The sequence below is a fragment of the Calidris pugnax genome, unplaced genomic scaffold, assembly GCF_001431845.1.
Source record: "Calidris pugnax isolate Ruff unplaced genomic scaffold, ASM143184v1 scaffold1, whole genome shotgun sequence".
NCBI lineage: Eukaryota > Metazoa > Chordata > Aves > Charadriiformes > Scolopacidae > Calidris > Calidris pugnax.
The window spans coordinates 4,738,066-4,765,079 of NW_015090800.1; the positions used below are offsets into that span (position 1 = coordinate 4,738,066).

At 38.5% G+C, this 27,014-nt stretch overlaps 1 protein-coding gene across 13 annotated transcripts in view; it reads right to left on the reverse strand.

Annotated features, from left to right (window-relative positions):
- CACNA1C (calcium channel, voltage-dependent, L type, alpha 1C subunit) overlaps positions 1–27,014 on the reverse strand; it is a 504,338-nt gene that overhangs the window by 427,223 nt on the left and 50,101 nt on the right. For all 13 annotated transcript variants that reach the window (XM_014937306.1, XM_014937303.1, XM_014937300.1 and 10 more), the window contains exon 2: positions 115–436. In XM_014937306.1, the coding sequence (XP_014792792.1) occupies positions 115–436 (322 nt within the window). The remainder of the gene's footprint in view (positions 1–114; positions 437–27,014) is intronic.

A 27,014-nucleotide genomic window follows, 5' to 3' on the forward strand; every position in this document is an offset into this window, starting at 1 on the left:
GTTCCCAGCGACGCCTTTCAACTTAATATATTGATTTCTTCACACTTACGAATAGCGCCTGAAGCGCGCAAACAATCTGCTATTTTTCCAAACGAGAACATCAAAAAAGGATATTTCCATTCGACGATGCTGATGCATGCCCTCCGGATGGGATTTTTCAGTGTTAAACACAGCAGTGCCCGGGGAGGACGTGTAGCTGTGGTGGTACCCTGTTTTTTCTGTTTCCCGTACTGCTGCCGTTTCCTCTGCGTGGAGCTGGCTGTGGATATCGTTGCGTTGCCAGCACTACCCATCAGTTTGGCTTGCCTGGCAGCATCAATCGCAGCTTGCCAGGACAGAGCTGCCCCCGGAGTAGGGATATGCTCTGGGGCAAGCCCTGCAGCTGCATTGGCATTCATGTTGGCATGAGCTGGACGGGGACTCCCATAGTTGGAACCTGTGAAAGGAAAAGACAAATAAATGTTTTCAAAAACCTTACGTATCAGTAAAATCAAGAGCTAAGGTTAAGGATACGCGCAGGGTATCCACTTACTACCAGCTTCTTCTTCCAATCTAAACTCTTCATTTTAAGTAATACTGCTATGCAATCATTCATCTTGCAACACTTTCCCAACAAGACCCAATGGACACTGAGCTGTTACAAGTGCCTCCAATCAATACTACCTCCAGGAATTCACAGAAAAGAAACTGTCCTTTTCCTTTTTTACCCACACATTTTGCAAGTTGGATTGCTTGAAAGCTCAAAAGGTGAGGATAGTTCTCATCACAATGTCACATTGACATGTAGCACCATGCTATTTAGTACATGCCAAAGCACCCAGATGAGATTCTCAAGCTCTATCATAAAAATCCTTATGTTTTCAAGATTATCTCAAGGTGAAGTGAAATATTAACAATGTGCTTAATTCTTTCTGCAAACAATACGTATGTATAAGGCTAAGAACAGCCTGACTCGAAGGTACCCTGAAGCAGAAACTGGGACACAAAGGCAGAGTTTGTGGCTCTTGTGCTCAGTAGGATGCTGTGCAGATAGTTAAGGCCAACCAACATACATTTAGAAACTGGAACTGATTCTGATAAGCTGACTTTAAGATAGACAAACTATTAAAATCAATGGAGGAACCATTACTTTAAAAGTGTGTAGTAACAAGAATCCTAAGACTTAGCAGTCCCGAGTTTTGTACCTCTTTTAGCAAAAGCTGTGGGAGCACATGCTTTTGCCCAATCATAATAATAGAATATACATGCCAGGTGACATGTCACTGATATTTAGAAGGTCTTAGCAGTACAAAAAATGAAAGTCACCTTTTCAATCTAGTCCAATTGTTGCATTGTTTCAGTAAAGACAGTTAAGTCATCTGTGCCTCTTCAATGAGGTTTTTTCAGCAATGCAAAAACTTCAATTACTTCAAAATGACTGAATTTTGAAACTTCAAAACAGATTCCCTTACTCTTTGGAGTATACTTGAATCAAGATATGTGAGAACTAGTGACAGATTAACTGAATTTTGCCACAGACCCTTCACAGAAGACAATATATACCATGGTAGGAAAGTGCAACATAAAATCTACACAAAGTCACAACAGCAGACTTTTAATTAGGAAGAAAGTCTTCTTTAGACTTATCTTTTTTGTGGACTGCAGGCTTGCCTGTGGCCCATATATTGAGATACAGGTTAAAGGAAGCCCAAATGGTCTACAGATCTTATTCTTTCCCAGGCTGTGAAACCAGGGTTCAGGTTCAACACACTGCACACTCAAGAGGTTGTGTTTCTCCTTAGATCTGATCAGCAGACACTATGCTTCAGAAAAAGTGTATATGCAAGAGGCAGATAGTAGAAACCCAGTAAAGGGGTTCACCTTTCGTTTCAAAGGAAGCTCAAAGTCTACTATTGATAGTTTTCCACTTTAGACTAATATAGAAACATGGTGTTACAAAATAGATCTGACTACTAGACAAAGGAAACAGAAGACCACATGACACTGTTTTCCTTAAAATATTGTATGAAAGACGTTCAAAGCTGGGTAACTGGCAAACTGTTCTTGAATAGAAATAATTGCCCAAGATGCATATGCATATTTCATAGCTGGCTGTGCAGTGCCAAGATATCACAGCAATGACTGCACTACAAATGAATTAAAGCCCGTAGAATAAATACAATCACATTGACACAGAGAGCACAACACGATATACCTCTACCTAGAAAGCATGCAAGTTTTTAAATTCATCTCACTGAATTGGAAGGAAGGACACGATCGAGTCAGATGTTATTTTATGTCAGGCATTGCCATAAGATTTCCAGGCTGTTACAGTTTTATTACATAGCAGGAAAATCTAGAGCTTGTCTCTGCTCACTAAAAAACCTCCTAGTTGCGAACCAGCCAAAGGAAGCTGGTGAGTAACAGGACTCTGATATGTGAAAGGGAAAGCTGAAAGAAACAAGAAATGGGAAATAGTTAATTCACATCCCTCAGATGTTGAAACTGAGGAAAAAGAGCTTTCAGAATCGCACAGGCTAAGCAGATTTCCTCAACGAAGCAGGCAATCAACTGGCAGAGAAACGTAGTTAGTTCTCTAAGACTGAGCAAATCGTACACAGCACTACTCATGGGATACATATTTATTTTCAGACTAGTTCCAGATGCAGTTTTTCTCTCTAGCGTGTATCTGACCTCCCTAGCCTGAGGCATGCTGGGAAAAAAAAAAATAAAAAAAATGGAAAATTACTCTAATTATTCTCCAACTCAAGTTCTTCTTTAATACTGACCCATTAGAGTGGATAAGAAAGATGTGTGTGTTTTCCAGTAAAAGAAAACTTGCTGATCCATCGCCACTGTGTTCTTATCATGCTGACTAGACCATGTGGTCCTGAAAATAAACAGCTGCTGCATCTTAATGAAGACTTTTCTGCAATTTGGGAATGTGTCAAGCTTCTTCATTATTATTGCTTATTAGTTAGGTTTCACATGAGGATTTGACTTTGATGTGCCAGCAAAGTTAAGGATGCAACTTCTGGTGGTTTTGTTGCTTTTGTTTCTGCCACGATCACCAGTCCCATAATTGAGTGCTTCGTCTCAAATTAATTTCAAAAGATGAGTCAGTAATGACAGATTCATATTAACAAATAATACAAATATTGATTACTGATAAGGATCTGTCTGTTTTATGAAGCTCAGAGACTTCAGACTCTATCTGTATTAAATAGCTAAAGCAGTGACAAATTACTTGATCTACAGGCAGTTTAGAGAAAAAAGCTTAAATTAAAGAGTGACACTCACACAGCTTCACAGAAAGTACAGTGAAGAACCAAGAAAATATTTTCAAAGACAGCATAGCCAAACTTTCAGTGAGAATTAAATTCTACCCTATAACCTAAACACTTTGTGTTAATTCCTGAGAGGTAAGTAGAACACAGTTTGTGTTGAACTTGTGAGGCACCATGCTAAATTTCATCTAGAGCACTCATTTCTCCCCCACCACAAAACTTTGCTGTAACCCGAGAGCTGCAGTTACTGGATTTGCTATTTTCATTTTGCAATTTAGCAGTTAAAGTACTTCACTCGATTTCCCCACTACAAACAAAGTTTCACGATACCTAAATCACTTTAATCATATTTGTTTATACTGTTATTAAGCTGGAAGTTGACCAGAAATGGGAAATGGAGATTCATTCCCCACCCAAATGTAATAACTCACTAAGCACTGTGATCCACAGCATCATCACCCTGCTAATCCCTATCACCCTTTAGCAAGAATTTGTACTATTGACTACGTCCAGCTGGTGCACAAAACCCTTCTCTCTCAAGTAGTTCTGTGCTAGGGATGATGAATTTAAGCATTTGAATAGTAACTAAACATAGATGTCCATATAAGTGAACAAATTCAATTACAAGGTGTTTGGGAGAGACTTTCATTTCTGCAAAAATGCAAAGTTGCAAAACTACTTCAAATGCAGACACCACAGAAATACAGGTCTGAAAAACCAGAGTTTAGTCAGAAAAGTGACAGATAAGGTTGTGATACAACAGGAAATGAACCGTGCTGCACAGAATATCTGGCACTGTAAGCTTACGACTAAATCACCAAAAAGGTCATCAGCAAAATCACTGTTGAAATATACAGTGATGACCACTGATATCTTTTAAAGTGCTGTTTGCATTCTAATAACATCTATCTCAAAAGAATGATTGAAAAAAAAAAAAAACAAACACACAAACTAAGCAGTGACCATTCCATATGAGAAGTAGGCAAGTTAATGACACAATGGAATTGCAGCTTTTGAGTTTCTTGACTTCATCTAGTTAGCCACATATTTATTTTAGAGGAATTACTGTTTAGATTAATTCAAGCACACAGGAACAAAATTATAAAAGACGGAAGTGAGGGATCCCTAACAAGAAGCATGAAGAATAACACACCCAAAAAAAAGTCAGTGTATGAGACCATCTGTTAACAAGAGGAAGAATGTGGAAAACATTGATCCATTAACCAATGGAAAAAAAGGACAGCATTTGATAGATGATTGTAAGAAGACTTAAGTGTTACATGACCTTTTCTCATCAATTTTTACTAAAGAAAAACCCATCCAGCTCAGGTGACTGGTACAAATAATCCCCAAATGAAAACAGGTATCATTTCCAGCTGTAAAAGGGAAACAAGTTAAAAAGTACTTAAATAACATTCATGGTTTCAGCTACTTAGCACCCTAGAAGATCCTAGAATATTTAAAGAACTTTCTGAAATAATCTCAAAGCCATTAGCTGCTGGTTTGAACTCATGGAAGACAGGAGAGATCTCAGAGGACTGAGAAAGGGTGAATAGAGTCCTCAGTTAAAAAAAGTGAGAAGGGGGGAAATTCAAATAGAGTTGAACTTCAATCTCTAGAAAAAAAAAACCTGGAATAAGTAAAATAAATGAGTGTCAGTAAGTACTTGGAGGACAAGTAGAAAAACAGCAGTAGACATGTATCTGTCATGAATAAAAGAAAAAAAGAAAACTAATTCCTTCCAGAACTAGGTAACAGAATTCACAGGCAACATAGAAGCAGTAGGTGCCCTGTCTCCTGACTTCATTAATAGTTTTATGATGTCTTGTATGACAACTTCACAAGAATGCTAGGGACACATGAACAAGAAAAAAAATTGCTGTAACATGAGTACAAAATCACTTGATGTCTGAGAACAGTTACCATTGGTACACAGTCTAAATTGGATGATGTGTCACATCGAGGTACCCAAAAGCCTCCCTGGATCTGATTCTGTTCAATGTTTTCATTAATGATCTGGATGATGAAACAGGGAATGGTGTTATTAAACAAGCAGGTAACTATGAAGCCGGGAGGTAAAGCAAATACACTAAAGGACAGGATTTGAATTCAAAATGAACTTCATGAATTGGAGAAAGTTAAAAATAGAATGGAGTTCAGCAGGGACAAATGCAAAGTATTTAAGCAAAATGAATCATCTGCCCAAATTATTATCAGAAAAGCCTTGGGGGTTATATTGGATCCCCAACAGAACAGAAGTTGCTATTGACATACTGCCTGCGTCCCACAAAAGACAATCGTTGCAATGTAGTATATAAACAGGGATAAAAATCTGAATCTGTGAAACACTACAAGTAATACTACTCTTCAGCTCAGCATTGGCAGGGCTTCAGCTGAAATACAGTGGGCAGTTCCAGGTCCCACACTTCAGGAAAGATGTAGCTCAGCTCAGGCTGCCCAGAAGAGAACAAGGAGACCAAGCAAAGGCCTAGAAAACATGAACTATGAGGCAAAGCGAGAGAAAAGGGAATGCCAGAACTTGGACTGCTGTTCCTCTAGGGTTTGAGGGGGAGAGGGGTACGATAACAGTCTTTAAGAGTGTGTGTATATATATATTTTATATATACACATATATTTTATACATGTTTTTGATAGATGTTTACAGATCTATGTGTGTGTGTATCATTTCAAAGAACAGAAAGGGAATATCTATCACCATACTCACAGTGAATAAGCAGAAGCAACGGCTTTTGCAGGAAGAAAATTTCAGGATGTACCTTAGGAAAAAACTTTCTAAGGAAAATCCTTTTTTCTACTAAAAGGAAGCTCACCTACCGACTTCCTGGATGAGTGGAAGCACCTCCCACACTCTAGGCCAATTAGACTAGGCCAGAAAAACATTCCTCTGAAATCACATACATGAGGCAAGATTTATAGTGGGAAGTCATGTCTTTTGTTAGTCTAAAGCAAGTTTCACCTGAAGGAAGGCCGTTGCTTATGTATTTCTTCCATCAGTTAAACTATCAAAAGAGACCACCCTCAAGTAAACCCTGCTTCACTCAAGCCTTCAGATCAGCACATTGTGAGACTTCCACATGCACACTTGTCACTCCTCAGGAAGAAAGGTGAGGGCCCTCATTCCAATTGACCTGGAACTCTATTTCTTTGGTTTTAAGGCCTCATCTCTGCAAACACATTTTTCTAAAAGTCTTTCAGTATCTCAGGACAATAACAATTACCTATACCCAAAGCTTAAGATCTTGAAGTGAAATAAAGCCACTTATTTGTATTAGAAAATAGTCTTTTATGGAAATCTTTATTAAATTTTCAGTTAACATGCCTGGAAATTTCCCCCAGCAAGTGCAGGGGAGAATATAAAACTCACTTTCTTTAAAGTACAATTTGGATGTCTTTCCTTATTTGCCATTTTAAAAGCAAGTTGAAAAGACCTTAATTCTGACGGTTAACTGCTAAGGTGACTAGTTTTTTCCAAAACCAAGATTTTTCTGGAGGTAATTTGTAAGTAGAGGTAGGGGTTATAATAAAAGCTGGATTACAACATAAACTATGACTTTTTCTATAATAAATTTTATAGTATACGTATACACTTTAAAACACCATGTCAGATTAAAAATCAGTGTGTAGTTGTTAGCCCAGATAAGAGAGTTAAAGAATTTTTTCCTGTAAATTGCTTTGGGGCTTGAGAACACCCACATAAAAGATACGTTATTTAAGACAGTTCGGTCGCCATAGTTGAGACTAAACATTTTTTAAAATCTCAGCAAAAAAATCTTATTCAGGAACCATGCTTCATTTACAACTAGATCTTTGTTTTCCTTTATCTCCCAACTCCAAACAGAGGGCTTTTTTGCTGCATGCCATTAACATAAGAAGATGCAATGAGCTACTAACAATGTGAAAACAAGTTCATTTTAACGAAAACAGCAAGTGCACAAGCTCCTCTCACTTCAAGTATTGAATACCTCCAAGTTAAATATTTATGCTTGAAAATTAACTATGGACACTGCGTGACAAGTTATCGCAATTTTGCCAACACTATTTAGATTTTGAATTTCCTGAGAAAGGGACAGATTTTTATTCTACATTGGTAGATCATCCAGCACAAGGGATTCCTGGCTCATGAATAAGACACAAGAAGAATACAAGCACTAATAATTCCCTATCAACACTGGAATAAATCATGGGACAACTCCTCCCTTAAAATTACCACATATGTAGTTCTCTTCGTGCAAAAATATCTTGTTTCAGAGTATGTTGGAAACCCATTGCTTCCTGATAAGATCTTTCCTCCATATGAACTATCTTAGACATGCAAAAGATGTAGACACAGACAAATTTCTAACATTTCCCTTATTTTTATGTTTGGAAACGCTATGTTTTTTAATGAACACAATTCAGGTGTTTAGAGTGGGTGGGTTTTTTTTGCTTTGGATCTTTTTTTTGGGGGGTGAGGGTTGTTTGGACTGTGTTGTTGTATTTTGGGGGTGGGTTGGTTTTTGTTTTTTAATAAAAGACATGATCCTGTACTTGTAGTAAAAGCAAACTATGTTTTTACTGACAAATTTAGTTTTTTACAGCTTTGTCTACAATAACACAAATGATAGAATCCCCCTCCCTCCTCCTTTCAAATTAACATGTGATAAGAAGTTTTCATCTAGGATTTCATCACAGTGTTCCTTCTTTTACTTCTCTAGTTTTATCTTTCCATTCTGAAACAAAACTAACAGTCTGTTCTGCCTCCTTCACCAAAAAGGCACCTTGGCAAATCTTGCTCAGAAGAATCTAGAAAGCCACAAGTTTGAAAATCCTCAGCAGTCACAAAAATCCATCCAGCTTCTGATTTTCTCTTCTGTAACTATGGATTCAAGAGAACTAGACTGGGAGGTAAGGTGTCCTTTTTAGAGAGGAGGAAGAGGGGAAAAAACACATGAAGTCTACTAAATACTAAGCCCCAAGGCAAGTATCTAATATGGATAGTCTGATAATTGACGTAGATATCAAGAGAGCCAGAGAAGCTCATAATGCAACTCAGCTGGACTAAAAATTCTATTAGGAGATAAATTTATTAGGTTGGAAGGGTGGGGAGGTGGTAAGAGGCCAATTTCCTTTGAAGCACTTGCATTTTCTTGTGGCTTTCAATCTCAAGAAAACATGAAGAAACCCACAAACAATCCATTTTGTTTTCTTTAGATCTGTTTCTGGTGGCACCTACATTAAACTCTCAAAGATCAAGCCAGAGAACGCTTTCATTCACCCAAAGCTCACTGACAAATTTATAAAATCCAAAACCAACAGAGGACTGGTGACAAAGATCCTTTTTACTAATAACAGTATTTGTATTAATTTCAAATAAGCCTGAGAGAACAAAAAAAGGCCATGTATTTTGTATTTGAAGGAATGGCGAGTAAGACTTTTTTTTTTCTGTTACGTAAAACCGTAGATCTGCTTTGACAACGCAATCTCCCACAGAACACAAAGGGTAAAGGCATTTGTAACACCAAATGGCATATAAATTAAAACCCAAGGTTCCTCTTTTGAGGCAGTAATTGATGCATGTCTCACAGTACATTGCATTAATACATCTTTTTGAAGAATTTTAGGGTACCTATCAGTACAAAACCTTTGCAGTAACATGCGTACACGTCATGGTGAGTTTCTTGAAAGAACAACATGCTGCTTGGACAGACTCTAGGCACAGATCCTCAATTGGAGGCATCAAGAGAGAACTTTCTCACTTAAACCTATATTTTTGCACATTCATCTCAATTAATGTTACCACCACTAAGGATGCCTGGTTCAAGCACATCTTTGGTAAAATTTCCTTGATTTCAGTAAAATTCCTCTGGAGATTAACTGTAACTCCATAGATTAGATTATTCTGACAAACTTCTCAACCACTCATCATTTTCTTATTGGTGAATGATTATTCTTTAGTGAGTAATCTAAATATAACTTCTTTACAGAAATTAAGCTTTTACGGGTTCTTTACTGTATTAGATGGTCTCCAGATTCTTTTTCTGAGAATGCAGAGGGGGACAGAAATCAACACACAAACCTGTTAAATTTGATTTGCCTCACGCTACCCAAACCATTTAAAAAAAAAAAAAGGATCTTGTCTAAGCTCCCTGCATAGCCAGCACAGAGGACTATTTCTTCCATTCTGAAGACAGGTATCTGAAATACAAGTGAGACCAACTGCTGGAAGTGCCAATCTTCAGATTGCACAGAAGTAATCTGAAAAATAAGTTTAATAGCACGTAAAATTTAAGTGAATTAAATGAGATGAAATGACTCCCACTTATGTGTGGGGAGTACGTGCATGCACATGGGTTTGTGCACAAAGTACAGAGCAACTCTGTAGCTGCTTTTGGCCCAAAACATGTGACCGTATTTGGAAAATATGTACAAATATCTAAATAATTCAAAGCCCGTAATTTCAATGCTTCTTCATCCTAGAAAAATCAATCAATTCTTTCCCAACTCATAGTATCCTCAGTCCAGAAATAGCAGTCTGTTCCCAGTGACATCAGGTAGATCTCTATCCAGGTCTGTATCTGAGTTACAGACAATATGAATGTCAGTAAAGACAGACACACACACAAACCAACAAACCAAAAAAAAAAACAAACCACAAAACACCAAACCCTTTAGCATCCAGATCTAAATAGAGATCAGTCCTGGTAAACAATACACAGTGCAAATTCTCCCAGGCCACGTTTTTTTTGCTTCCTCTTGCTGTTTATGGGATCAGTGTTCAGCTGCACAAATCCAGACAGCAGGCAGAGTTTGTTGGAAAGATCTTAGCAAGTGTATGAAAGGAGAGTCTATATCTAACCTTCCTACACAAGTCATAAGTACTCCCTGCCAACCCTCCCTCCCAGTGCTGATACTCACATGAGGAAGCCATTAATCCACATTAGCTTGGGTTAAAAGGGACCTCTGAAGGCCACCTAGTCCACAGTTCTCCTGCTTTTTAGCCCCCTCATTCAAAATTGTCAAAGTTCATCAATTCCTTTGGCTATCCAGCACCATAGCTTGCACCACTGCTACTGTCTCCAAACGTGTAGGTAGAGTTGTAAGGACTGATCACAGTAGGTGCCCAAATCAAAGGTTCATTCAGGTATTGGGCATACAACTTAAGAGAATAGTATGTACCTAATTTTAAGAGATACCTACTACATTATACTTTGTGAAAACCAGCCCTCTGTAAATCGTATCATTAGCACCTACTCAAAAGAGTCACCCCAAAACTATTTGTTGCTTTTCAGAAAGACAAAACTTTGGATTTATTTTAGATTGCATTTACCTAATTTTAGATAACGCATGCAATATCCTAATAAATTAAAGATGCACTCCCTTCTTGAAATGCAGACAGTTTCAAAGGAAAAGATATTAAAAGGTGTTTCAAGTGTCAAAACTGACTTTGATTTCAGCTATTAATCTTAGTGTTATAAAAACCACATTTTTTATTTTTAAAATCAGATTATTTTTTTCTCTGTGCTGCTTGGAGTATGATCAGCAAAACATCAGAAAAAGCAACCGAAAAGGAAAGTTTTGAAACAGACTATACAAAAAGTTCTAGCAAATCCTAAGAATTAAGCATGTAAAAATAGATCGGGTTTTCTTCTAATTTCAGTCATCTAGTTAATAATATCTTATTTTTGAATAATTGTAGACAAATAAAAGTATTCCAACAAGAGGGCTCTTTTTAACTTGGCACCATTAAGGTGCTAGAAAGAGATCATGCAAAAATAGAAAAAATTTGAACCAAAGGAAGAAAAAAAAAATGCTGCCTCAGTCCTATCCTTCTGTTTCCTTTCATCCACAGAATCTCAAGAGGATGCTCCATATGCAACATTCTCTGAAAAACAAGAAAAGGAAGCCCTTGCACTTGCGAATCTCTGTTAAAACAAACCCATAGAAAATTACTAACTGGATGAATATAAACCATGCTGTATAACAAAGAAAAACAGTGGCTTCTTTCAATTTCAGGGGGACACTAGGAGGCAATTTAAAAAAAAAATACCAACAACCTTTTATTCAAACTAAATCTTTGTGATCTAGAGGCATTGCACCATTAACACATTTAGAGCCATATTTTTATAGCCACTTTGCACAGAGGAAAATAATTTTACTGAATTGTTTGGTGTCTAAAGTAGCATGTTCTATCTCTAACATGCAGACTTTTCTCTAACATTATTTTCTATTTACTGGTGTCCTCTTGGAAGACATTCCAAGTCTGAATATTAGGCATGTGTAATATCCAGATGCAAAAACAAGCACTCTTGACTTGCTCTACTAAAGCGCATTTCTAAACTAAATAAGGCACTAAATCAGAAGACTGCAGCTGTAGCAAAAATGGGGGGAGGGGAGAGAAGGTAATAAAAGGTGGGAAAAATTAGCAAGAGACAATCTTTGTAAGCACCTGTATGAGGAAAAAACAACATCTGGCTTACATCTTAGGTTAAACATTGCAACACAAACCCCTGAAATAGTTCTGATGTCACTGGTTGTCTATACAAACACTGTTAACCAGCTTCTCTGTGACCTTTTCTGCAGTAGATGCAGACAAATGTTTGAGACAGTCTTTATAGATTCTTTCTAAAAATAAAAAATCCTGCTTATGTAAAAGCAGATTCATTGATCATTACTGAATTTACACATACCAGAGCAAAGGTGGCAAGAGCAGATGCACACCAGGTTTGTAGAGCACTTGCTTAGAAGTCAGTGGGCGATATTTATGCACTGCCATTGAATTAGTGCTCCAGCCACTGCTCCAGCTCTGTCTTTCTGATAGCTTTCAGATCACACTGAAGGTGGTGAAAGCTGAGACTTTTGCATTCCTTTTTTGGGGCGCTCTGCGCTTCATAGGATCAGCATCACAAAAGAGGCAAGAAATTTCCCACAAACCAGTAGTCTAATAGCATCTGAGCACTGGGTAAGAGATTGGACTTTTCTACTGCTCGTTAGGAAAACAAACAAAAACCCAACCCAAAACAACAACAACAAAACCCTTAACAAAAAAAACAAAACCAAAAACCATCCAGTTTATCTACAAGGAGTAGGCAGCTCTCATTCCATCATTACCTCTGGAGCTTGGCATCAGTATTGTGCCCTCCCTGTTTGGAAGCAGACCGTACATACAAGTTAGTTCCTCTTCCATCACTGAGCTGCTTTGTCCTGAGAACCAGATGGCTGGCTCTAACGGTCAGAGTGAACTGACACACAGACAACATGGACCTCAATGAGTTTCAACCTACATGTCCTATCCTAAAAGCCCAGGTAGTGCGTCAGTACAGAGCATTACTATGGAACACAACATCGCAGGCCCCGGTTCTGGAATCCACACCTCAAAAAGAATAATAAAATAGTATAAAGAACAGAGAAAAAAAGAGGTACAAGAGAATGTAGAGTGCATAAGATCTTAAAATGAGATGTTGCAATAATTTAGTCTTCTATAAGGAGAGAGTTAAAAAAAAATTGATCAGAATTTATCAGCATGCAAAAGACTTTTGACATTGCATGGCCTGGACTAACTGCAAAAGCCTCTATGAGATTAAATATTTGGTAGTTGTAGCTGAGCAAACTCAGATGTCTAATAAGGTATACATGGCTAAAAACCAGTGGAAAACTTAACTGTGAAATGTCAGGGGTCACTTCCACTTTGCCTCCTCAGGTTGGGGTTGGGTATTTTTCTAATGTCCCTGTCAGTTCTCAAATGAAAGGATTCAGAAACTGCTGGGTGAGACCCCTCAGTTTAGCAGATGTCCTCAAAAATCTGTTATCCACAGACAGCCCAAGAACAGTAAGAAACACAAAGCTATTATGTTGCTATTTGAAATACATCAATTGGAAATTTTTCTGTAAAATGGTATCCTTTACAACATATTGAGGCCTGTGGTGGGGTAAATGCAACATTTTCACACATAGACTGGGAATCCCCATTGTCGTCCTTATTTCAAGTTATTTGCAGCACAATGGCTTAATCAGAAAAGTAGTGTTACAAAAACAGTTATGTTATTTTAAGTAAATTACTCCCACTTAAATCTATACATTTCCTGAAACATTCTCTTGTCTCAAGTTTTGAGTCACTGTATCATTACCAGGCACAGGCAGTAAAAGAGCATTCAAAAGCAAATGGTGAAATGATGACAGAAATCATCATAGACAACCCTATGCAAAATTATAGAATAGCTTCCCATAGAGGCATAGCATATGTTTGTGATTTCTATAGAAATTTTAAAGTGGAAACCACTCATGGGAAATACTACCTTTTTTTTTAAAAAAAAATTATTATTCATCGAAAACTCCCCTTACTTCCTACTTTCAAAGCTCAATTATTTTATAAACACCTCACAAGAATGAGTTTATTTCAAGAAGGGCAAGTACTGCTTTGAAATGGTTTACCCCGTGATAGATGACAATTTCTGTGAGTAGAATTTCTGGTTGATGGTCTTTGGGAAGCTACAATAGTTGTTTCACATATCGTAGCCGAGGCAGCACAGCCTTTCTTCGAAGGCACGGCAGGTTTTCAGTCACTATGTAGCTTATGCAAAGGACAATATGATAGAATAGGCTATAAATTCTGGAAAAAGAGGTAATAGGATGATGCATAAAGACTTCATTCATATCCCAGATTGTGGCAGTGAGAGGAAGAAAAATCAAAAAGATACATGTTCTTTGAGATAATATAGTATAGAGATATACAGAAATTGTGTCAAACTTTATTTACAACAATAAAAACCTGCCCTACTGAGAAGGGTTAACCTTTTCTCCTGATGTCAACAGAATGAAATACCTCTCTATTCCTCCTCTGGCTGCATCCTGGAGGGACAAGGGCTCTCCCTCTTGTTTAAATCACAGACCCGGCACACTTCATCTGGTACTCCAGGCTCTGGCAGGCAAAAGGTTTTTTGCCAACATATCCAAAGTTGGGCAAAGTTGCCAAGTTAAAAAGACTAAATTAATTTTGCACCTCAAATTGTCTTCTCTTTGGGATCCTGTTACTGTATAAGTCTGCAATGATTCAAAAGTGGGATTTTCAAAATTGGGCATGCTGCATTTATTCACCCAAAAGCACAAAACACACAAACCAAAGAGTTACTACAGAGAACTCTCTCCACATTGCTATTACCTAACTATTAATTTTCCCTTGTAAATTTTGTACATTCCAGCCAGCCTGGTTAACCACACTCTCTAGCTAGGAGAAGCAGATTGAACTGATTACAGCACGGTTTCTCTGATGCCGTGTCTTCTGGCACGCTTGCCATCCCTCTCTGACGCTGCCTGGAAAGTCCTACCCCCTTCCTGAAGCTACCTATTTGGCATTCACAATATTCTCCCCTCCTAAATATAGTTTTGGGAAAAATTAATTGTTCTCACCCCAGCTGGACAGAGGGATACCCCTCAAGAAGCAGCTTCCCTGAATTTCCATCAGGGATTTTTCATGAGTTACAGTTTTCTTTAACAGTCTGTTATTTAATGGCATGCATTCAGGCAGTAGTTACACCTTTAATCTATTTGCATTCACACAGGTCACCTGAAAGACAGGTGACTTACTAAAAACTTACTACAGGTACATAACTCCTATCTTCACACTACACTTTTGTTGTTGAGAACCAAAATTAGAAATCAGCACACATGCAGAACATGGAATTTATTTAACTAGTTCTAGCAATCTAAAATCTGACATTTAGTCTTCGTCATCAAACCTTTATCTATACAACCAAGGCATAGCTAAGTACCTCCAAAAAAGCAGTCCACCCCCCTATTTTAGATATCCATAATGTTTTGTGGCCATGGCTACCTTCCTCTCCACTGACTACCCATGAACTCTAGATGATTAGCTCCAACTAGACAATTTGAGCACCTACAGTGAAGTAAAATGAAATCTATGCCAAATGATCCAAATGATTAATTTTACTATATGAAGAATGACAACCTGAAAAACACAGACCATTTCTCTCTTATTTCATGCCCTTCTATTTCTTTCCAAGTCTTTCATAACACAGCTAGATCCTTCCAGTCATGGTCACTTATTCATTCTTATCCACTAAGCAAATTATACTTTTGCCTATATATATATATATACACACACACACACACGTAGCTGTATAGGCACCAGGCAACTGTAGACATCTCTGAGACATTCTAATGGTTCCAGAGCACAGATTATTTTTTTCCAACCATTTGAAAACAAAAATAAAAATGTCCCATCACACACACACTGGAAGGATAGCAGATAAAACCAGAAATGCCTCTCTGTCTAGGTTGCTATTCGAGCCCTGGTAGTGCTTACTGATATGTACGTGCAGAGTTGGGAGGAAAAGGGAGCATAATTCCTCTTATATCCATTAGCACCAAGTTCACTGTGTGTACTCCACATGCTACCATGTGCTGTCCCCCGTGACCAGACAGCAGTCTCCTTTTCTGTCAGATTCACATTTGGTCATGGTAACACCTACATTCAAGAGAAGCACACTTTATGTCTGCAACTTATGCTCAAAAGCAAAACCACACAATCCTTAATAAATTATCAGGTTCAAAGTTCACACCAAGACCTCTGCGTTGACTCCTCTTAAACCTGTGGATCTCTGACCAAATCTGCCTGATGATTTGTTTCCAGTTACCTAAGATATTAGCCTCCTTCTTTGACCATTACAACTCCTAACAATAAAACTGCTGATCACCAGGGAAAGATTGTAAGTACAAAGAAGAGAATCCTCTTTACTTATTAATATACAGCACTCACTTGCCAAAGCTAAGACTACTCGGAATGCTTGGTATTAGGGTTGCATGCAGATGACTCAGTCCTGGTCTGGGTAACTGAACACGACATGGAAAACTACTGGATATGACATGAGAAATTACTAGATGTAACACCAAAGTGTGAAGTTGACAAGAGTTACAGGCACCACTGTGAGGAATGGCCAGATTTCACACACCTTTAAGAGGGACTTGAGTCAGAGACGACCATACTTCGGTTAAAGAAAGTGCTGGAGTCCTGTTGGGGAGTATTGCGAGGCCAACAGTGCCCAGATAACAGTGTCAGGAATGCCAAATAAGGCCAGGATTACCGAGTACCAGTATCAGAACCACCAAATTTGGGTAGAAAAGCTGGGACCAGTGGGCGAAAAAAAAAAAGAATAACTAAGGGTGGGTTATTTATTCTGGAGAAGACTGGACAGAGAAGGCTGGCATGAAGGCAGTGAAAAGGAGAGTCACCAGAACTAAAAAAGTATAGTGCAAATCATGGGACAACAATGATATGGGGGTGTCCATTGGGAGCCCTGCACTTGCCCATCGCAGCTGGACCAGTACAACAGACCAACCTGTTGTTCTGACCATACCCCAAGATTGAGACCTGCCTGTGTGGTCAGGAGAACCAGGGCAGGGGCTGATCTCCCTGGCTTACACCCAGCCAGATGGATGGAGCATCCCAGTATTGACCTGTCGGTGTCTGTTACAGGCTTGATGACATCAGTAACTACACACGATTTCATAACATTCATCTCATTAAAATTAAATGCCATATTAATATCTTTGCCTGAATCTCCCAGAGTAATATCTTCACATAACCGTACACTCAAAACATAGTTAATGGAGAGAAAGAAAATTAATTTTGCAAGCCTATTGACTGGGCATGTTGGGAAGAGCAACAGAGTGTTCAACACTGGGAGATGTTCATACTATGGGAATAATGACCATGTAAATATATAGGAACATAAGTAGATAACTTCACAAAAACATTTCTTTGCCAGTCTTCCAAAAAGAAAGAAATACAGCCTTTGTAGAGGTATGACAGACTTTCTGGAAGTCTACATCCTAACACAGAAATAAATTAAAACACAGACTGATCCTCTAAATGTCCCTACTCTAGTCTTTACATTAATCTCCCAAATAGCACCTGACAATCTGTTAAATCTCTCTGTTCAGTGTTTTGTAGCAGCAGAATCAGGTTTAGATACTTTAGACACTGTTATTAAAACAACTAGCTGCACGAACTAGAGGTTTAAAACCTAAGATGACAAGTGGGGCTTTCCATCTTCTACACTAATTCTAGCTTTAAATAGTATTTGAAAATAGTATTTCAACACTGACATGGGAGACGAGTAATAAAAGCCATCTGGATGAGCTGACATCACATTCCTTTTGAAGTATCAACACACCACTGATACATGGTATAAGAATAAATTTCCTGCCCTCTGATATTTGTAGGATTGATTCCTCATAGGGTTTCTCCATCCATATTTCTCCTGAATGGTGCATCCTCTGGCCCTACGGCACACATGCCAACATCCTCAGCAACACTCCACCCCAGCTCTGCATTCCACGCACCAATGTTCTCCATGAAAAACCAGCTTAATGCCCAAAAGCCAAAATCTCAAAAATACATACCGCAAAATAAAAGTAAAAAGATGTTCTGGTGAAATAAGAGCAAAGTCAAGGCAAAACAAAATAACAGCAAAGTTCTCAAACAGAACGCTAAGTACTAGAAAAATAGATAGAAAACTGCTGACCCATATGTATCATACAATTCAAATGGAAACTTCTTTCAATATAAGCTTTGCATTAAGACAGCAGGACGTATGTTCTGGTCAAATACATATCTATTGACAGAAAAGCTCTAAGTTGTGCAACTCACATGGCAAATTAAAAGCACTTAGGAAGATGTCTGAGCATCATGTTTCATACAAAGTAACAGAAGTTGCATTATCAGCATTAAAAACTTTTTGCAATGTTTTGTTGAATTATTCACATTTTAAGATTCAATCCTTTTAAAAGCAGTTGAAGTTTGACTCTACGCTAAGATACCTCTCTGGAAATTCTGCCAAGCCCCTGTAGAGCTCCATGCTCAAATTTTCTGAAGCTTGATATCTTTTTTGTTTTTATTTTATTTTAAAACACTTTAGTTGTTTTTAGGAACTGTCAGTAGCGAGTACCTCTAGTTATTTTTGACTGACTTCCTGGCATGCATAACAGCTTTTATCACTGCATGAGAATTAGGACACAAGTTTTCATCTCTTATGATCTTTCTTTACACCCTTTGCCTTAAAACAGATAAAAGCCTTCAAGTCATGTTCATCTTAATCTTTCACTCTGCTTGTATTTCTGACTTTTGCTATAATGGCCAAATTGAGAAGAGATACCCTCTATACTACAGTCACTATAGCATTTGCTTTCAAATCCAAAATTAAAATTAAACTACAACTCCTTTGGTCATAATGTAAATCCAAAAAAATTCAGAATTAACATAGAATCAACAAAGTCCCTCGAGAACTTTCCAGGAATTTGGGATTCCCCCATTTCTCATTTAAGCAATAAACTTCATTACATTTAACAAATAACAAACAACTCTTTTCCAAGAAAACTGTAGAGAAACGTGTTTCAGAGCTCAGCAGAGAGTGTACAACTCTGTACAGGACTAACACACTCCAAATACCTGCTAACAAACCTTTCACACTCACAGGATTTGTGCGATTGAGCCAAAGCCAGTGAGAATGTGACAGACAAAAGATATCACTCAAGCCATTCACTGATTTAACAATTCAGTTTTGACACTACCTGCACCAAACCCAACTGATGTCTGCAATTCTCCAGCTTTTTACTTACAAATTTAATTTAGGTGGAAGTGATGTAAAAATTTCGTGTAATTCACTCCTACCTGTTGCTCCTGAATACAGTCTTACAAAAGACCACAATTAAGCCTGATCACTTTCAGTTTTCACTCTATAAATGCATTTTACTTCTCTCTAAAGACACCAATTTAAATTTAAATTACACCTGAATACACTCTGTGCATTTATACAATTTTTAAATCAGCAATAATAGGCGATTTAAGTATCATATGGGAATTTCAGCACACAAATGAAGCTTTCCTCCCTGCATGCAAGTCTATTTGTTTACAACTCAAGAAAGTAATGAATACTATGGATTTCCTCTCTTTTCTTAATGGCATTTGGGCTTATTTGACTTAATTTGCTAACTGCTATCAATATGCTAACTTCATCCCAAGGAAATCAGATCCCTTCATACCTAACTACATCCAAATTTCTAAATATATGGGGTCTGCATGGAAAATGTTCTTTTGTGAACTATATGAAAGTTATAAGAAAGAAAACACATGAAAGCTTGGCATTGCATAGCAGTCTTAACTTTTAAGACTTAACTAACTCCCTGATATTTGTTGATCTGTATTAAACATAAAATTCAACATAAAGACACTATGTAATGCATTTAAGTGCAATAATTAATTTTCCTCTATCTTCAACAAACATCAGTTTTAATTCCTGAATTCACCTGGATTCCATTGCTTCTCACACAGTCTATTGTAACACTTCTGTATCTAAAACTCACGGACTCTACTACTAACAGCTAAATCATACGAGTTTCAATTTCAGAATTATTTTTTTTGTCAATAATGCATGAAGCAGAATATAGCTTGTACCTCACAGAGTCGGACTGACTTGCAAGCAAAGAGACACAGGTACTTTTTTGTAGATATAAAAGATTATTTCATCTGACAAGAAGTGTTAGAGGAACCTCTCATGTATCCAAAATACATACTAAATTTCAAAAACTGAGGAATCTTAAGAAGTCAGCCATGTTGAAGACTAAAAGTCTTTTTTTTTCTCCTTTGGAATAAAGAATCTGAAATCTGATCAGTAACATGAATTCGTTCCTACAATGCCTTTAGGAAGAAATGTTGAGTTAATTACTCAATTAGAGCATATTTACTTTGTAATTATAATGTCATGTTCAGTCATATTTAATTGTTTTTTCCAAAATACCCAAAGGCAACCATCCACATCACGGGCTGAAAACCTGAAAAATTTAAGATAAATAACAATACCATTTAGAGAAGCATATTTTAAACATATGGTAAAGCATCCTTTAAGGTTAGAGGGATCTCAGACAATATTTTCCTTAAAACAATTAACTCTTAAGATTTATGTACAAGATGCAAAGAGAGTTCCCATGGGATTAGCCAAATTTTTTTGGTCTCCTTTCTGGGTCTGGGTTGAAAACCATTAAGTCTCCAGTCACCCTTAAAAATTACCTTATTCTAATCTTCTATCTTTCAGCAAAAATGCAAATTTTCCCTCCCTTTTAACTGCGCTAAATCTGTTGGTGCCTAGCTCAGGAGAACGATCAATCCTGTGGATTTCTTTTATTTCCTTACATGTGTCAGGTTAAATAACCTCTTTCCCCTTCCCCGTGGACAGGCCTTTAACTGGTACTCTGATAACTCCTCCCAGCTGTTGAAGGAGATTCAACTCGCTGGTCTCTCTTTACGGATTCTGAGTATTTTGCCTGCTGAGCAGCCATTGCGATTAAGAATTTGATATCTGGGATTAAAAAAAACCAACCAAACGGAACACACACACAGACTAAAAAAGAAAATTGCAGAAGTCCTCTACAGATACATAGTCTTAGCATTCCTGTATAAGCTTCTAACACCCCATAGAGCATCCATGAACAGTTTTCCTAATTTTCCTTAGTCAGTAGTAAAAAAGGAATCTAAATCAAAGTTAGGACCCCCCATCCTGTTTGGATTCAAGCCCTCTAGTCATCAATTCCATGGCGATTTTATGTGTGGGTATATATATCCCAACAGTAAGTCGTTAGATTCAGTGAAATGTTTGTAAATTATAGGAGAATTCGTCTATTGGCTTGATATGTAACATGTATTGCAACATTAAAGTGAACAACTGATAGATTTGTACTACCTCATCATTATACGTGCCGGTCTCCCTCTCCAGCCACAACTCTGCATGAAAGCTCTTCTTGCACAGTGCAGGAAAACACCCCCCTCACTGTATCTATCAGAGCAATTAAGATTCCAGGTCTGTCACACCTCACCTATAAACTATGATATTTCCAAAAAAACAAGCAAATTACTCTGAAGCTGGTGGGATACATTGAGGCAAAGTCCCTCAAGTCGTCCATCTCAAAGTTTCAACAAACGGCTACCATGATTAAACACAGAAACGTGGTGCAGTTTAGCTATTGGCTGACATATGTAAATTACATCTCAGATTTAAATATACAGAGCAGATACTAGGGAAAATGTGGTTGGTTTGGGGGGATTTTTTTTTTTGGTTGGTTGGTTTTTACCACGAGAGTAGTTAAATACCGCAACAGGCTGCCCAGTGAGTTTGTGGAAGCTCTGACCTCGGAGAAATTCAAGATTTGACTGGACGTGGCCCTAAGCAACTTCATCTAATTAGACCTGTTTTGAGCAGGGTATTGAACTGGTCTCTGCAGGTCCCTTCTATCCCACATTATGATTTTATTTAATGCCTGCTCCTTAGAAATGCAATTCTTTGCAGTGAAACACGCACCAGTGAGAGCAGCATCTCCCAGAAACATCCTTTCTGGGAGAGATGCCTGGGAAGGTGACATACGGAGCAGACCAGCTTCAAAGCCATCATCATTGGGTTCCCCTCAATCTAAGCTTCTCTTGAAGATGAACTGCGCTAATAATTTCTCAGATGTAGATGACAATAATTCAACCTTGGTATCTGGACAACCGCCAACATGACAAAATAAAGACAAAATGTGATTCCATCAAATTCTGTCACCTTCTACAATACATATATTAATCTTTTCTGCTTTTCCCCGCCACCAATGTACTGTCAAATTCAACAATCAAAACCATCTAATATCTAATGTTATATTTAAGTTTCTGGGAGAAATTCAGCAAGGCCTTTTGTTCTGGAAATCTCTATACAGAGTACAGATACACCTGTGACTCTACCAGCTGAAAGAGAACTACCCTGAATCTTTCTCAAGTTCTTAATGAAGTTTATAACACTCTCGTTATTTCTATCTGTAGAAACTGACAGAACTATTTCAAGGGCTCTTTCAAAGACTTGTATATACTATAGATTACACTGTTTCATCCCACGACTACTTTGAAATAGCAACAGGTGCCCTTGTGATCACACAATTTCAGCTGTATTCCAGTTGATCCAACAATTTCAGTTGTATTCCAGAGCTGCCAGCAGGACTACTCTACCACCTAAAACTCTATCTCTTCTCTGGTGGAAGCACCATAAGCCCATCACCATGCTCTCTGCACAGAAGACTGACTGTAGCTTCCTCTCCCATAACAAAAAAAGAGGGATTTTTTTTCCCCCCACCTCATCCTTCCCTAAGTAGCTTAAATGCACAATGATGCTTTTATTCCAAGAAAGTAAAAATTATCTAAAAATGGTAAATAATCATTTTTTAAAAACTTCCGTTGATAAAAATTAAAAAAAAATGCCAATTTTATGTTAAGTAATAGAAGAACTATATCAAAAGGAAAAGTATTCAGTGGTAACCAATACCCCTGAATGCTTAATATTGTCTTCTTTTCTTAAAATTAATGATGCTGAAATCCAGTAATAAACATTTTAATTAATATCATTTCTCTCATATTCATCTAAGCCCCACCATCTAAATAAAGAAACAGCATTTCAGATAATGATTGGCCCAAAAAATATATTGGGCTTGTCTACAGTCTTAAAAAAAAAAAAAAAGATAGGCAATTGAACCATTTAATAACATTATGTTTTGTAAGCCATATATCTGCCATTGGTAAAAGCTTTCTTCAGTGTTGATCTGATTTGTTGTTTTCAATAATTTAAGAGAGACTTTTACTGCACATAGTCACATCTGTTATGTTGGTTGAGAGACAATAAATTTAGAGAACACATTTGCTCAGAAGAGATCCTGTATTTGCTGTTCCTGAGCTTCACCGAGTCCAGCCCTTGAATTAATTCCCCCAAAGGGTTAAACAAGACAGTTCCTAACAAGTCAAATGACCAAGATGACAATTCGCACACACACACACAAAAAGTAAGTTTTAGAATGATCGCCATTCAGATGAATTCTATTTTAAGCATGGATATAGACTCATTTTCCACAAAATTGAAAGCAAGCAAGCCAAACCTAAGCATATGTGGTAATGCTGCAGTTACACGATACGTTCTCTGAATTCAAGTGTTTTGAGGAACCAAAACAAAAAGATGAGGACAAATAATTCAAAGTAAATATCTCGGTAGGGTAAATGAACTCCATGTGGCAAGGACGCATCACATGCGCTGCAGTGAATTACACACATGTAACCCCCAAAACATATTCAATTGCAGAGCGGAGATGCAACCAAGAGTGGGTTGCTAAGGGTGTCTTGGTTGCAGGGAGCGTGCCAGCTGGGTCTGTACGTGTACGTGCTCATGGCTGCAGGAACTCACAAACTTCAGGAAGAGCCAGTCAGCAGGAACGCTGAGGATGACCTAACCCGCATCGGTCTCCACAACTGAAGATAATTTCAAAGGAAATCTTTCAGAAGTATATACTTTAAATTCCATGCCTTCAGCAGGATACTTAAATACTCCTTTTAAGGGTAGGAAATGGATGAAAGCACTTGAATACTTTTCTGAAGACTCTGCTGGCAACTTTCACAAGTAAATGCAGTGCACTGCCTTATGCAGAATATTTAAGTACTGTTATAGAGCATTATAATAAATATTTTTGTATTACACTGCTATTTCATATTATATTGAATTAAACACTTAACACTTAATGAATGTTGCCAGTGCCTTGAGGCAGAAGATCATACTTTATAAACACAAATGTTTACTGTTGAATCAGTGGAGGCTGGAATTTTAGTGCTGCATTTTAAAACAGTGATTCAGATTTTTTTCCCCAAAAAATCCTGGAGATAAGCTGTTTCAAACCACTTAGAGGCATTTTTTATGCACCACAACTAACGCCTATTCTGACAAACCTTTACAGCAAAACGAGAACACAAATACAAACACTCAAAAATGAAGACTGTTTCCTAATCTGATCACTTTGTCACCATGGAAAGAGCACGGTTTCTCCTACGTGTAAAAGCATTGTCCCCAAAAAAATACAGGAAATAAAACTGGTACTCTGAAAATAGAGCAGAAAATTAAAGCAAATATCCAATAAATTATAGTCCATATCTCCAATGGTTTTGTCTTGTAGCACAGCATGAGCCAGATTTCAACCGTTCAACTGAAATCAGCTGTGAAGTGTACACAATCATCCCTGTAGTTATACCTGCAAAGTTAAGGGGAATATTTGTGGTCAGGTCAGAAAATGCATCAGGGACTATGCTTGTGACTTGACCCTCTCACTATCAATAGGCTTCTGAGAAATAAAAGGAATACTAATTAGTTCTTAATTTAACAGATACAAAAGATACAAGGACTATGAAAAGAGCGTCTTACAGGGAAAGATTTCAAGAACAGAGTATGTGCAGGTTAGAAAAGGAGGTTGCAAGAAGACCTAATTATGGTTGACAAATACCCGAGGGGGTTCTTTTTTACAAGCAGCAGGTAGAAATCTGTTCAAAATATGCAATAAGGACAAAGCCCAGAGGTATTCTATGAAATTGAAGGAAGGGTAGTTCAGACACGGTATCAGAAATGGCTTTTCACTCAGAGGATAGTTACTATATGGAGTAAGTGACCTACCAGGGGTTCTTCAATCCTAATGAATTTTATTCCGGGGGTAGATAGGTATCTATTAGTGCTATGCCTGGCCTTTCCTCCTGAAAAGCTGGATGAAGCAGCCCGAGAAGTGTCTTCTGCCAAACCCCTCTGGAGCAGGGCCAGGACTCCAGGCTCCGCAGCCCTGTAGTGCCACCTTCTGGGAGAGGCAGTACCGGGACCCCCCCCCGCTCTCCCTCCCACCTCCACCTCACCCCTGGAACTAAAAAACACAGCAAAACTACCAGGTTTGTTTAATTTCCTAGCTGGTCACCAAATCTCACTAGGCAAGACCCCGCCGAACACCAGAATCGCAAGCAGAGAAATGTAACTAGATGGTTAAACTCCGCTTCGAGATTCAAAACTTGTGATACCAGAGGCCAGGTTGACTCATTCCCCTCCCTCCCTTGAGAGGGCTGTAAAACGTGGGTTTGAAAACTGATTTTTCCATTTTATATTATGGGTGCAAGTTTTCAAAATATTATGAGGGAACGTATTAAAGATGCCCATCTAGGATTCCACCCAGTCCCACGTGTGCATTAAATGTGATGTCGTTAGTTTTGAAAGCTTTTTCTGATGTTTAGCAAGCGGCTTTTTAAAATTTTCTAGATAAACACATGCTCTATGGTAACAATGAATAATTAATTTTTATAAAAATGGATTCCATTGTGGAGCAAAAATAAACATTGAAAAGTATCTCAGCATCAACAAATACTATCAGTTCCCTTTTCTTTGTGCAATAGGAGACTACCATAATAAAAAAATATGAAAATTCTAATTTTAGGGTGGAAGATTTGCAGCTTACAAAGATCACATTCAAAAGCATAAAACAAGTCTATTACAAACCTACCCAAATTAGCAGTTAAGAAGTCAACAAAGCGCTTTCAAACACAATTCCTCTTCCCCATAACTGTCATAAACTAGCCAGTGGCCTCTAGCAGGTTTGATTTATTTTTAATAAGCCACTATTACGCCAGCTTCCCTGCTGGCCAGACTCCTGAGCATAAGGCTGTTCAGGTAGGCTGAAAAGGGGCTAACTGAGAGCAGACACGTGCAGAAAGCAGCTGCTGGCAGAGGCCTAGTCACATCACTCACGTTTGAAGAGCAGACATCTAAAATTTGTCTCGCATTGGTAGTATCTGGAACATTCACCTTGCTGCCAGCAACTGAGGAGGATGCAAGAGTAAAGCACTTCTCCAAATCAATCTTTCTTCTTATAAGCAAGGAGCAAAACAGCACCACAGACACAGCTTTGCCTTCTACTCATCTCTTTTACCTCCACCTTGTTAAGTGGGAGTCTGTGGTTGCTTTAATTACTCCATTCCACACCGTGATTGGTTTGCTCCCATCTCCTTGTCACCAGGTTTTCTTGCCTACTAATCAATTTAACCTTTCGGGTGCTGTTTGCACAAAATAAAAATAGATGGTAAATAAATGGCAGCCCGAGCACTATCAGGGAACAGAACTTTCTTCCACCTGGCTGATTTTCTGTTTGCTTTTAGAAGTTGCTCTTTCACCTGGGAGTAATGACAACCCGCATCAAGAGACAGATGCAAAACTGTTCCTCCAATTATATAATCACTGCAGCTGATAAGGAGGGAGCTGGATTTAGGTTGCCATAGCGTTGGCATATTGCTATGGAGGCTGAGCTCTCCGTCCACTTTATCAGCTCTGGTCCAGGGAGAGCAGCCCCATGACGCCTGCTTGAATGCATGTGCTGCGGACTCGCTCCCACTTGGAAGGAGCACTCTGGATCAGGGGCTGCTTCCTTTCCCCTCCCACCTCATTTCTATAGAGTGGCTTAGGGTGCTGAGGTTTTGGGGGGGGGGCTGTTTGGGTGGGTTGGTTTTTTTTTTTCATTTTAATCTGCATTTAATCAGAAGGAGGGTGGTGTTATCTCTAAAGCTCGCTGTCTCTCCACCATTAAGGGCTGCCACAGAGCTAATACACCTCCCCTGCTGAACCTTCCACTGCCAACATCAGGAATAGGAGTCACCTGGGGAGCTCACCGGGGGTGGGGACCCTCTCCAGGCCGATACCCCCTCTTTTTCTACCCCCCCCAACCAAAGCAGGTGGTCCATGGCAGCGGGTGGGGGCTCGTTTGTGGGGAGGGGTAGTTGGCCCCGGCCGAGGGATGGATGTCCTGCAGGTCAAGGAGGGGGATGAAGGTGTGGGGGGGGGGGCACGAAGGAGGAGTTGGCCGGGGGCGGGGGGGGTTTGG